At 41.8% G+C, this 13,676-nt stretch overlaps 1 protein-coding gene across 1 annotated transcript; it reads left to right on the forward strand.

Moving 5' to 3' along the window:
* Positions 1-3,679: 3,679 nt before the first annotated feature.
* On the forward strand, positions 3,680-13,472 carry rrm1 (ribonucleotide reductase M1 polypeptide). The gene is made up of 19 exons (XM_063185314.1): positions 3,680-3,827; positions 5,075-5,163; positions 5,318-5,495; positions 5,611-5,711; positions 5,986-6,045; positions 6,177-6,216; positions 6,396-6,558; positions 7,184-7,325; positions 7,637-7,720; positions 7,903-8,064; positions 8,397-8,476; positions 8,783-8,984; positions 9,549-9,698; positions 10,069-10,290; positions 10,595-10,671; positions 10,815-10,950; positions 11,215-11,310; positions 11,445-11,633; positions 12,789-13,472. The coding sequence occupies exons 1-19, from the start codon at positions 3,809-3,811 to the stop codon at positions 12,963-12,965; spliced, it is 2,367 nt and encodes a 788-aa protein (XP_063041384.1). The 5' UTR covers positions 3,680-3,808; the 3' UTR covers positions 12,966-13,472.
* Positions 13,473-13,676: the final 204 nt, after the last annotated feature.

Here is a 13,676-nt window from a genome sequence, read left to right on the forward strand (position 1 = left end):
TATGACACCATATGACTTTCGTTCATGACAAAATTATTTCATCACCCACCAACTGACAGATTTATCGCAAGATTTCAATTTGCTTCAATGTAATCTATCAAAGTTATGTCTGTGACTGTTAAGCCTACTCCATTCAACAGACTTACAATGCTATACATGGGTATGTAGTTGGACTTAATAGGAGGCATTTTATACAGTGATTCTGTTTTGCAGAAAATTAATTCCATCCAGTCACTGTCAAGGGTACTATACTCTCTACACTCTGTTACCTTACATAACACATAGCTGGAGTATCCTGTACACAGGGATGCCTAATGCCAATGCCCTATGCACTACTCCCAAACTACCTTACATAACAAAACAGCAGGACATCTGGCATTCACAGGGATCTCCTTTAACTTCCCTGTGTTAGTAATTGCATTCAAAGTTATTTAGAAAACCCTTTTTTCATTTTCAGATAACTTGTGTCATGGGACTGTACAATAGGTGCCCCGTTGTTGTAAAATTCTTAAAAGTAAAAAACTTAAAAAGATGAACTGATAATGAATCAAAGTATTATATTTGAGATCTGGAAAATCATACCTGTACAAACTCGAGTCCAATCTTGGTGTGTTATGTCTCAGGGAGGTGTTGCTCTGCAGCCGATGGCGTGTCGACATGGACAGTACATGTTCGTCCGCGGTCTGAGATACCCAGACGGTCCGCAAGGCCCTGTGTATCCCAGCCACAGATGATGCTATTTCCTCAGGAAACGCACTCAACCTCCCACCATAACACATGCCCAGGCAGCAGACACACACACACACACACACACACACACACACACACACACACACACACACACACACACACACACACACACACACACACACACACACACACACACACACACACACACACACACACACACACACACACTTAGCCACAACCCACGCACTACCAAAGAATACATTTGTTTACAGAAGATGTGGCCTTGATAGGTGCAGAATGCTCCGTGAGAAGTTTCCTAAGAATAGGCATCACGTTTTGATACAAATCACTATAATTAACCATGAGTCAAAATGGTTTTCCCTGTGACATTGTTTTTTGGATGGGTTCAGGAATAAAATGGAAAACTTAGTCACACGCTAACTGTAAATGAGTATGTGCATAACCTCCATAGAATATTTTTCCTCTTCATGTTTAAAACTTTTTAAAATCCCAAGGACATAATTTAATGGACAGCAGATTCCTGTATGGATTAACTTTTGATGTGAGTACATACACCAATCAGCATGGTCTGTGTTTCCGCCTTACTTAGGCCTATTTCTTTAAATTATAGACAAGGTTTTGTGGACAAAAAAAGATGGCTATGACCATTGCAATTGCACTCCCCATTTTAGTAATTAATATGTCTTTGCAGCAGCGGATGAGGTTGTCCTTTTCCGCCCTCTTGAGGACAAATAGTGGAACGGCTGTGAATCAGTGTAGTGATAGAGATAGACAGAGCACACACACAGTTAAAAAAAGATGGTAGCCTAAAGCAGTGTTTCCCAACCAGGGGTAGGTGTACCACTAGAGATACGTGAGCACACCTCAGAGGATACTTGGAAAAATGTAATAATATCAAATATATGTAGTGTTGTCATATTGGGATTGAGGAACAGCTATAGAGCATGAGTGAGAGGGGTACTCATCATATGAAAAAATGGATTAGGGGGTACGCAGGACAAAAAAGGTTGGGAAACACCGGCCTAAAGTACAGTACAGGCCACACTTCCGGACTCACCTTCTCATTTAATTAATTCTCTTTATTTTTGTGACTATTTAATTACAGAACATAGCACATTTTCAGGGAGGGCATCAAAACTGTAACCTGATTTACATCATCTGGCTGCGTTCGGCTACGTCACGCGGGGGCGTTCCCATGCGAAAGCATATCAGATGGTAAGAATCAGGTAATCAAAACTGTGCATGAATAGGTACACTGTGCAGGAAATGATCAAAAAAGGTACTGTAACTATGCTGCTCATTGAAACTGGGTTACCTATTGCCAAATTTGATCTTTTCATGAATGTTTACTAAGTAATGAACTAATATTTTCTAGTATGGCCCAAGTACAGTCACTTTTGCGGCTAAATCCAGCCAACAACTGATACAAGCAATACAAGAAAGATTTTCTTGATCTGATAATGGGTCACTTGGTCAAACATAGCTGGTTATCTAGGTGAAACAGTGGTATAAAAAGTAAAAGTAAAAGTGAAAAATCATGACACAGATTCCCTCCAGCACAGGTTTGACCTCTCCAAGTAACTGGATGTGACTCAATAGCCGATATGAGATCAAGAAAATGTCTGTAAAATGTTTGTATTGGCAAGTGTTTAAAAGTAGGTTTTCGGTCTCAAAATTCTTGTTCTACAATTCTAGAGAATTATTGAAGGACTTTAACATTCAATTAAGATTGGAATGACTGATTGTGCATTTTTACTTGAAAATAGACACAAAAATAAGCTTATTGAAATGTGTGGGGCCATCAGTTGTGCCGTCTTGACATCTGGTGGATAGACATTGCTGTTGGACAACAGCTATAGAATTATGTGAAAGTGAAAGCCTGATTGGGAAACTCCAACTCCAATTGTCATTGTAACACAACACTCCACAGCACACAAGTGATCACTGCACACAACGAAATTGCATTTATGCCTCACCCGTGCAGGGGGGTAGCCCCCATTGGCGCCTCAAGGCCCAAGGGAGCAGTGCAGCGGGACGGTACCATGCACAGGGTACCTCAGTCATGGAGGAGGATGGGGGACAGCGCAATTACTGCCCCCACCAACCTGGCGGGTCGGGAGTCAAACCGGCAACCTTTGGGTTACAAGTCTGACGCCCTAACCGCTTACCCATGACTGCACAAAATTTGGTAAGCTAATTCTACATGTGTTCATGCACAGTTTTGATTCCCTCCATGAAATAAATCCAAAATAAAGGGAATGCATAAATGAGAAGGTGAGTCCAAACTTTAGGCCTGTACTGTATGAGTATATTTTTGGACCAAAAGAAGTGCTGAGATTTGAATAACTGGTTGTCGGAGGCATGTAAACATCATCCCATTCCATCCTTTATTGAATGCACCAAATCCAATGCCTGAACCACAGTCAAGACAGTTTCAAGATAGCCATCATCAAGTCTTCAACCACTGAACATTCCCAGAGCTCCCATTAATTAATTACTAATTAAGTAATTAATGCACATGGACCCTAGACTACTGGGTCTCTTTGCTGATTGTCTGTCCTTATTGTCAGGACATACAGGATCAAGGCTGGATGTCTTCTCTCTCATTCAACAGTGTGGCCATTATTATGTCCTTTGAAAGTGTATCAACATTACAACAAAAAGAAAGACTTACTGATATTATTCTTCACATTGTTATTTCAGCATTGTTTCAGTGTTTATAATTATGTGGTCTGTATTGATTTTAGACCGAGCTATGTGGTTCTTTTGAAACTAGGTCGCCTGTTGAATACATAAACAGAGCATCGCGCCATTTTTATCAAAGTTGTAAACTTCACCCATATGATCTTTACGCGCGATTGTCAACAGTGGATAACGGAAGTGGGGTTCTATTGGTTTAGAGGCGAAAACGTTGAAATAGCTTGCTTGGATTGGCTAGTTGTTTGGTACATTCAGAGTTCGTGGCGCGCTTTTGCAACACTTGGCGCTTTGTTCCACCGATTCCATAGCGGGGTGCAGATTGCTGCTGCAGTTGGATCGTCTGTTCTTGCTTTATTTTTGTTTATCACGTTTTGGTCTTTGAAATCAAAGCAGAAAGATGCATGTAATCAAGCGAGGTAAGTTCAAGCCGTTACAGTGTTCTATGTGGTGACATGACTGACTACCCAACTAAAATTAACTAGCCAAACAGCCATCTTTTTGGGACATGTCGTTTAGTCTTTGTGTGAGAGACAGAAATAGTTATTGGTACCAAAAACAACTTGTCTGCCATGCAGTATAGACAAGACAGTTTCCAATAAAACAGCCTGACTTCAGCTGTGTTGTCTATTTCAGAGTCTTTTTTTGTTGTTTTGTTGGCTACCAATGCTTCTTTGATTCGTGTCAACGGCTAACACCAAACGTATTGCCTCATATCTCATATGTTGGGGACGGTGATTATAGCAGGTGTAGAAAATGCTTGATGTTTTGACAGATCACTGGCCTTAAAGTGAGTGATCCTAACAAAAAAGACAGCTGATGCCACTTGCTAACAAGGAAGTTAGCCATAGTTGATGCCTCACTGCAGTGCTTATGTAGGTTGCTCTAGTCAGCTGTGACATTTCAGATGTCTCATCGAAGTTGTTTACGTCCTCTCACAGACTATATGAGGCAAAAAAGTAAAATTATAGACCAGATAAGGTTAATGTTTGCCAGGAATGTCACCTAGCGTAGCTCCGTCTTGGCGCCAAATGCTGAAGACAATAAGTTCCTTTTTAAGTGAGGTACCCCAGTTACCAGAGTTGTGCTGAGGGATCTTTGCAAAATACTGAGTCAATATATGCAATAGCGACTGTTTTGATTGAATTGATGTGTGTTAGATACAATGGAAATGTTTCTACTTGCAGCTGAAACGTTAGTTATTCAACCAATTTCTTTCGTCAGGTTTGGACTACTGTTTTTTTTTTTCAGAACATGGTCATCAACTGGACAATGTTAACAACTGCTAATATTGTATTCACATTTCTGGTTAAATTGTGTGTCTGCCACTTTGGAGATTTGAACTAATCTAACAGAAGTTAGCGCCAAAATATGGGTCAAACTGCGCACTTACAGGATGTGACATCAGCAGCAGCATCACGCCTGACCTACATCCAGTATGGACTTGTCAGTTGCCAAACCAGTCATAATTTTTGGGAGGGTAGTGACTGCATGCTTTGACATTTCGAATTGTGCAAAGGAGTCAAAGCATTTTTTTTGTTCTGACAAAATGTTTGAAAGCCACACACAAAGCCATGCCCAAATTAGGTGGGGACTTGAAGCAATTAAAACTATGGGAACCAGATTTGGGTCAACACTAATAACTTTTCTCTTTTTTTTCTTACAGATGGACGCCAGGAGCGCGTTATGTTTGACAAGATAACGTCACGCATCCAGAAGCTCTGCTATGGACTGAACTCTGACTTTGTGGATCCGGTAGGGCAAATTGCTTCAAATGTTGCTGCATGTGCTTTTGCGCAATTACGACTCATTTAATGGTAAAACAATGTTAAAATGACGACAATCCCGATGTTCCTTTTCTGCGCTTCCTCTGATAATATTTTTTTCCTAATCTCATTTGCATCAATAGACACAGATTACCATGAAGGTAATCCAGGGCCTGTACAGTGGTGTGACTACTGTTGAGTTGGACACCCTAGCAGCAGAGATCGCAGCCACCCTCACCACCAAGCACCCCGACTATGCCATCCTGGCCGCCAGAATCGCCGTCTCCAACCTGCACAAGGAGACCAAGAAGGTGTTCAGCGGTATGTTTTAGTTTTTTGTTTCATCCTTTCTTTCTCTCTCTTTTCAGCATAGCAATAGGAAATGTCTGACTGGGGGAAAGACTACTATTATGCCCTGTTGTCTTTGGTTTTATAGATGTCATGGAGGATCTGTACAACTATGTGAACCCCAAAAACATGCGCCATTCACCTATGATTTCCAAGGAGACACTGGACATTGTCCTTGCCAATAAAGATGTAAGACTTTTCTTCTTTTCTTTGCCAGAGCAACAGGGTTTCTAGGTGTTATTCTTCTGTATCAATAAATGAAATATGGCACTTTTCATGTAATTGCACCTGAATGGTTAACCTATTATAGCTTTGAGAACTACAGGTTTGTGTGTCCAAATTGGCTTTGACTGGTCAAATTTTAGAATAGACAATGATTAATGGGGCAATCCAATCAAAACCTGTTTCTTGATTTTCTTTCAGAAGTGTTTAATCCTTGTGCATTTCCTTATTCTCTCAACAGCGCCTCAACTCCGCTATCATTTTTGACCGGGACTTTTCCTACAACTTTTTTGGATTCAAGGTAACCTCATGTTGGTCGATATATAGACATTGTATCTGCCAAAATTTTGTATAAAACATATCCCTATAAATTACTATGTGTTTAGCTAATAACTAACAAATTGTTTTTGCTGTGGTTTTTTCTGTGAATAGACACTCGAGAGGTCCTATTTGCTGAAGGTTGACGGGAAAGGTAAATATTTTTTGTGCAGTTACATGTGTGGCTGATCAATTGATCAATTTCAGTTTTTTTTCCCCTTCCCTGGTGCTGGTCTATGTATGGGGAACATATGGGTATAAAACTCCAACATATTGCTGTGTTTGTTGCAAGCAATATAACCATGACTCTCTCTCTCTCTCTACCTTCCCCAGTGGCTGAGCGTCCGCAGCACATGCTGATGCGCGTGTCTGTGGGCATCCACAAGGAGGACATCACGGCGGCCATCGAGACCTACAACCTGCTGTCGGAGAAGTGGTTCACCCACGCCTCCCCCACCCTCTTCAACGCCGGCACCAACAGACCACAGCTCTCCAGGTACACATGTCCGGCATACCGCAATTTTTTTCAGATTTCTGATCTCCCTGTAGACATTTTGTAGTCTACTTTAAAGCCCAAGCCTGGGTGAGTGAGGTTGTTTGCATGAGCGGTGTGGAATGCAAGTATTAACCTCAAACATGATTTGTGACAATTTCCACACGAGTTTGTAAATAAATATATGTACACACACACACACACACACACACACACACACACACACACACACACACACACACACACAGTCCTATGGACAACGGCCCAGGAATTACATTTTACGTGTTGATCTGTGAAAAGGAAGAAAGGAATCGCACACTGGAGCTGAATGCAAAATCAAAAACTGGATTATTATTGAAACTGGGAACACTGATGATGGACTAGACCCGAAACGTTTGTCCCTTGTCTGTCGGTTTTATTTACTTTTTTCGGCTTTGTTTAATACAGTTTTTGATTTTGCATTCAGCTCCAGTGTGCGACTCCTTTCTTCCTTTTCATTATACTGCTCTTGGAATTACGCACCGAGCGAAACGCTCAGGATAAGACATTGGCGCAGACGCCACCCCACCATTACTATACGTGTTGATATGTGATCATGACCACCAGTGTTTTGTTCTCCCTCCTCTAGTTGTTTCCTGCTGGCCATGAAGGACGACAGCATCGACGGCATTTACGACACCCTGAAGCAGTGCGCTCTCATCTCCAAGTCCGCTGGCGGCATTGGGGTGGCAGTCAGCTGCATCCGAGCCACAGGAAGCTACATCGCGGGGGTGAGTGCATCTCTTCTGTCTGACCTGATGCAGACATTTTTGCAAGAAGAGGGGAAAAAGTACTGTCCAGACCTTAGGGATTATATTTGATAATGAGTGCTTGTGTGTTTATGGCGGACTGACGTTGGCTTCCTCATCCTCTCAAACTCTTCTGCAGCATTTCATACCCACCTTATGTTCCAGACATTTGCTCCATAAATTCCAGTTCTCAAAAATAATTTCATAATAATTGAAAGCTATTCTAAGTCAGATACTTTAGTCGGTGAAGTGAGAATTTGTTTTTTAAATGTATTTTCTTTGTTACTTTTCAGACAAACGGCAACTCTAATGGCCTGGTGCCAATGCTTCGTGTGTATAACAACACTGCCCGCTATGTGGATCAGGGTGGAAACAAGGTAAGGGAAAACTTTCCCCCTCTGTATTTCGCATTTTGTCTATTCGCTTTGAAATAAATGCTTGAAGCATAACATCCCAAAAAAATTGCTTTTGCTTAAGCTCTAGACTATTGTGATCCTACCCCCATAACAATATACATAACCATATATAAATATGAACCTTGTATTGCTGGTCCATGCAGAGGCCTGGTGCGTTTGCCATGTACCTGGAGCCGTGGCACCTGGACATCTTTGAGTTCCTGGAGCTGAAGAAGAACACAGGCAAGGAGGAGCAGCGGGCACGAGACCTGTTCTACGCCCTCTGGATCCCAGACCTCTTCATGAAGAGGGTTGAGACTGACCAGGTACGCATCATCTGGGTGGAACACGAGGGAAACGAGGCGTTAAGATGCTGAAGAAGGCTTTTAGGCTGAAACGTCTGTCATGCTAAACCACTAAAATGAAATGCAAGAAATGCACTTGGGTGCGGCTTTTCTGCAAAGAAAACAAACGGCATGCTTATATTCTATTGAAATGAATACATGGTTTTAGATTTGAAACGGGAATCCCACACATGTTCTGGCAATTACATATTGTAGTGCAATTTCATCCTTGCAGTAATTCTGTAACATTTATAATGAATGAATATATGGCTAGCTTTTAGCAAGAATCTAATAGAACTGTGTTTTTTTTCCAGGAATGGTCCCTCATGTGCCCAAGTGACTGCCCTGGCCTGGATGAGTGCTGGGGTGAGGAATTTGAGAAGCTGTACACCAAGTGAGTTGAATTTTCCAGTCTGCCATTTTGTTTTACAGGAAATCTGTACGATAAAAGTGAAATCACACCTGGGGAACTCCCATGGTCAATATGACTCAGTACACACAACTAAACTGCATTTATACCTCAATGGTCTGTGCATGGGTCGACTGAAATGGCACCCCAGTGGAGCGGTGTGGTGGGACTGTACTCGGGGTACCCTCCAGTCTTGAAAGCAACAACAAAATCTCAAAAATAAGCACAATAAAAGTATTAAAACTAAAATGGGATGTAAAATTAACACATCTAAATCTTGGTCTGGCTCAGGTATGAGAAGGAGGGCAGAGTGAAGCGTACGATTAAGGCTCAGCAGCTGTGGCACGCCGTCATCGAGTCCCAGACGGAGACGGGCACGCCCTACATGCTCTACAAGGACGCCTGCAACCGCAAGAGTAACCAGCAGAACCTGGGGACCATCAAGTGCAGCAACCTCTGCACCGAGGTCGTGGAGTACACCAGCAAGGATGAGGTGCGCATTTTCATCCTTTAGTCATTTATTTATTTACTCATTTGCCCTTTTGTGTCGAATTGTACAGAACAGAACAACAACAACCTTTTCCAACTTGGGCCCCACACTTGAAATTCTCACAAATGTTCCAAGGCCCCACCTCTGACCCAATAAACAATACAACTCAAATAATCACCAGCAACACACACAAATATTAAGTTGGTTTTTAGAAAATTATTTCAAGGCCCACTTAGAATACTTTCAAGGCGTGCCAGTGGGGTTGAACCTGGGTCCCCATGGGCTATGTGCCCATAGACTATTATACAGCCCATAAGCACAAAGAATATTTACATGTGTTTTAAATACAAATGTTAACTTGTTTGCACGGTCCCTATCAAATAAACCGTTTAATATTAATGAACGGATTAATGCAAGGTATCAGTTATATATTCGTGCACCAATATGGGCAAAGTGTATAAATTGTCCATCCATGTGCCATAATAAAATAAACTTGATAAAGGCAGTCCATCCATGTGCTATAATAAAAATCAGCTATGTTCCTGAATGTACGGTATATGTTTGTAGGTGGCGGTGTGCAATCTGGCTTCCATTGCTCTGAACATGTACGTCACCGCAGACAGAACGTTTGACTTCAAGAAACTAGCAGCAGTCACCAAAGTCATTGTCAAGAACCTGAACAAGATCATCGAAATCAACTACTACCCCGTGATTGAGGTGAGAATGTGACTGAACTGCTTTTTTGTTGTTGCTGTTACAGTATTGCTGTTCTTTTCAGGGCTTGACGACGTTGGCTTTTTTGCTCACTGGTGATTTTGGCGAGTGGTTTTCCAGGTCACTAGCCATTAGGCCTAGTATCTACTAGCTAGAGTTCGGTTCTCAGTCCTTTTCTTTTTCCAGACTCTTTTGTAAAAGTTCAGTTGAATGAACATGGCTTTCTACATGAAATCAATTGTGGTGGCCATAGCCAAGAATAAGCTAAATGCACAATTAATTCTATTCAGCATATAACCTGAAATACTGAATACAAATATCATGTCTTAGAAATTACATAACTGGATGTTTTTTTTCCTTCCTCTGTGTGCAGGCAGAGAACTCCAACAAGAGGCACAGGCCCATCGGTATTGGAGTACAGGGTCTGGCCGACGCCTTCATCCTCATGCGTTACCCGTTCGAGAGTGCGGAGGCACAGCTGCTCAACATCCAGATCTTCGAGACCATCTACTACGCCGCTCTGGAGGCCAGCTGTGAACTAGCCGAGCAGCTTGGCCCTTACGAGACCTACCCAGGCTGCCCTGTCAGCAAAGGAGTAAGTGTAGACGCTAGACGTGTGGACATTTACATACTAGTTTAAAGTTACGCTCATCCCTTAAAATAATGCTTCTCGTTGCTGTGGTTCATCAATTTGCAAAGGCACATATATATAACGTGAGACCCTTCTGACTGAAATGTTCTACGTAGTAAAATATTCAAACAAATTGTTTGAAAGTGTGCATTCGGGTACAGCCCAGATTCTGGGAGAGGAGTCCACCGAGCTGTACACCATACATGTATGCAGTGTACACACTGTTTTATGGCTGTAGCATTGAGACAGTGTTCTTCAATTCTTGTAGATTCTGCAGCATGACATGTGGGACAAAACTCCAACAGACCTGTGGGACTGGAAGGTACTGAAGGAGAAGATTGCCAAGTGAGTATCTTTTTAAAACACAAGATGTGGGAAAATTGCACAAAGCCAATTGTACAACATGGATTAGAGAATTGTATTACTCATTCAGGTGTGAAGTGAGCTAGCCTTACCTTACTTTCCTACACTCTGATTTCTTTTTGCAGACATGGAGTGAGAAACAGCCTGCTCCTGGCCCCGATGCCCACGGCCTCCACAGCCCAGATCCTGGGGAACAACGAGTCCATCGAACCGTACACCAGCAACATCTACACACGCAGAGTGCTGTCCGGAGAGTTCCAGGTAATGATTGCAAATGATGACTTGGTTAGGTAATGAGTTAACGATGGACTTGGAAGAGGTTAAAATGAATGTAAACAAACCTTTGTGCATTGGTTTGGTTATACCTACATGCTGCCTTCAGAGGGGGAGAATTTGTCATTTTCTTTTCCTTCTTACACCTTTTAGGTGCTTAATTAAATGCTGTGTGTATCAGATGTGTGTGCGCTCCCACAAAAACATAGATTGCCCTGATACCATGACTGTATTTCTTATTCATTTGTCCAGATTGTGAACCCTCACCTGCTGAAAGACCTGACTGAGCGAGGCCTGTGGAACGAGGACATGAAGAACCAGCTCATCTCCTGCAACGGCTCCATCCAGGTAGGCCCTGTTGACATCTAGTGCTGCAGGATGAATGAATCTTAAATATCTGCGCAGGCGACCCGGGTTTGATTCTGGCCCAGGTCCTATGCCGATCCTTTCCCACATCTAATGTTGCACACACTTTTTCACAGGGCATTGAAGAGATCCCAGCAGACATAAAGGAGCTGTACAAGACTGTGTGGGAGATCTCCCAGAAGACCATCATCAAGATGGCCGCCGACCGAGGGGCCTACATCGACCAGAGTCAGTCCCTCAACATCCACATCGCAGAGCCCAACTACGGCAAGCTCACCAGCATGCACTTCTACGGCTGGAAGCAGGTGTGTAGACATTAAAGCGAATGCACAGTCGTATATCTACACATGGAGGTTTCTTTCATAAAAATGGACAAACTCTGCATTTGACCTTTTTGTCAACATGAAATGCATGTTTACACAATTCAGTTTTGTTTTGTGATCAGTGTTTACACAAGTCATGTCACAGCTGTTGTGCATTTTGCAATAACATTTTTCTGCAGTAAAATCGGGCTTTGCATAGATTACAGAAATTGGAGCATGTGAACCGGCGTATTTGTTGATAAACTTCTGTAGTTGTCTCAAAAACTGCATTACATAGATTAAATGTATTTACCTAAATTTCTGGCAAAAAGCGCTTTGACTAATAGAAAAGTAGGGCTGTCACAATATTCAAGAAGTCAATATTTTTTACAAGCATGATAACTTTTTTGACTGCAATAAGTTATATTTGCATACTTTGTTTTCCTCATCACTCTTTCTCTACCCATGAGACTGAATACCAATAGGCCCATTTCACCCAGCGCAATGATGCTCATGTTGGTATACTTTTGATTTTCAGTCCCATCTGTATCTATCTAGCATCCCCTGCCATGGCGCTTTCAAAATTAGAAAGGGTGTACTCTAGGGATGCAAATTATCGATTAATTCATTAATCATTAGTTGATAGCCTTATCGATCGACTTACGATTAATTGATAAGCAGCGTTTCCCCCCGAAATCTCAATGTTTCTCGAAAAAAAAAATACTTACCGGTAATCATTTTTTTTAATAAAAAATTTAGATAAAATACCACATTTTCAATTCTTAAATCCAAAGGTAATTTAAATATTCACACTATTCACACCCCTCTTCACACACACTCTTCACATGCCCATTTCACTGGGTCTCTTGGCAGTTGAATTATCGATTAATTGCGATTAATGTTTTTTTATCGATTAATGCATTGATCGATTAAAGTCGATTAATCGTTTGCATCCCTAGTGTATTCACATTTTTATTCCATGGTCATTATATTGTTGACCACAAAAATGACAATACTGTCGTCTATCGCAATAATGTCTTGGCCAATTTATCTTCCAGCAATATTGATCATGACAGCCCTAATACAGTAGGAGACTGCATTAACAGTAGTGGATGCCACTCTAACTCCATGACTCATTTCCCCTCTCTCTCTCTTCAGGGCTTGAAGACTGGCATGTACTACCTGAGGACGAAGCCGGCCGCCAACCCCATCCAGTTCACCCTGAACAAGGAGAGCCTGAAGACACCCAACAGGACGGAGGAAGAGAAGAAGAACATTGCCGCCATGGTCTGCTCCCTAGAAAACCGCGACGAGTGCATGATGTGTGGCTCTTAAAAAAAGAAAAAAAAAAGCCTTCCGGAAAAGTCCTCCCCAGCTGTCCTCCCTGACTCTGTTTTCAACCTTTTGCGTACCCCAAAACCAGTTGGCCTTGCACTGTGGTCAGTCGTCACCAGTCATAGCAGTGACCTGACCATTTTCAGAGATTACAGCATACTGTAGACATTTGGATTATGGCGGCTCCAAGCATGTTTGGAAGCCACAGGGGTGGTGTGTGGGTGTATGTGCACGCGTGTGTCATGCGGCACGCACATTTTTTTGTTCATATTTATCGTATTGTAAAAATTTAAATCAATTTGACCCTGATTGCTGTGGTACGTGGGTGTGCTGAGCTTTCAGGTGGTACAAAGGCTGTTGTGGTTTTATATGAAAAAATATGGTTGTCTGTATGAAATACTTCTGTGCTCATGATTCATGAAAATAAATAAACCTTTACATTTACTCTTACCTCTGTATAAATGATTCACACTACTGCACATTGAAATAAATGACAAAGTACCTCAATGTTTGGAATTCATAATTTACTGTCAGTGTTCAGGACATTTTTACCACATTAGTCACATTTGTTACTTCAGAGTAATACAAACCAAAGATTCATCCATTATATTATGCAGACAGCCTTTAAGGATTAGATTGTGGAAATGCTTGAACCCAATTACAAGAGTTACCTATCAAGGAGCGGGAAAAAGTAAGAATGTTGGAGACTGC

The sequence above is a fragment of the Engraulis encrasicolus genome, chromosome 20, assembly GCF_034702125.1.
Source record: "Engraulis encrasicolus isolate BLACKSEA-1 chromosome 20, IST_EnEncr_1.0, whole genome shotgun sequence".
Taxonomy (NCBI): domain Eukaryota; kingdom Metazoa; phylum Chordata; class Actinopteri; order Clupeiformes; family Engraulidae; genus Engraulis; species Engraulis encrasicolus.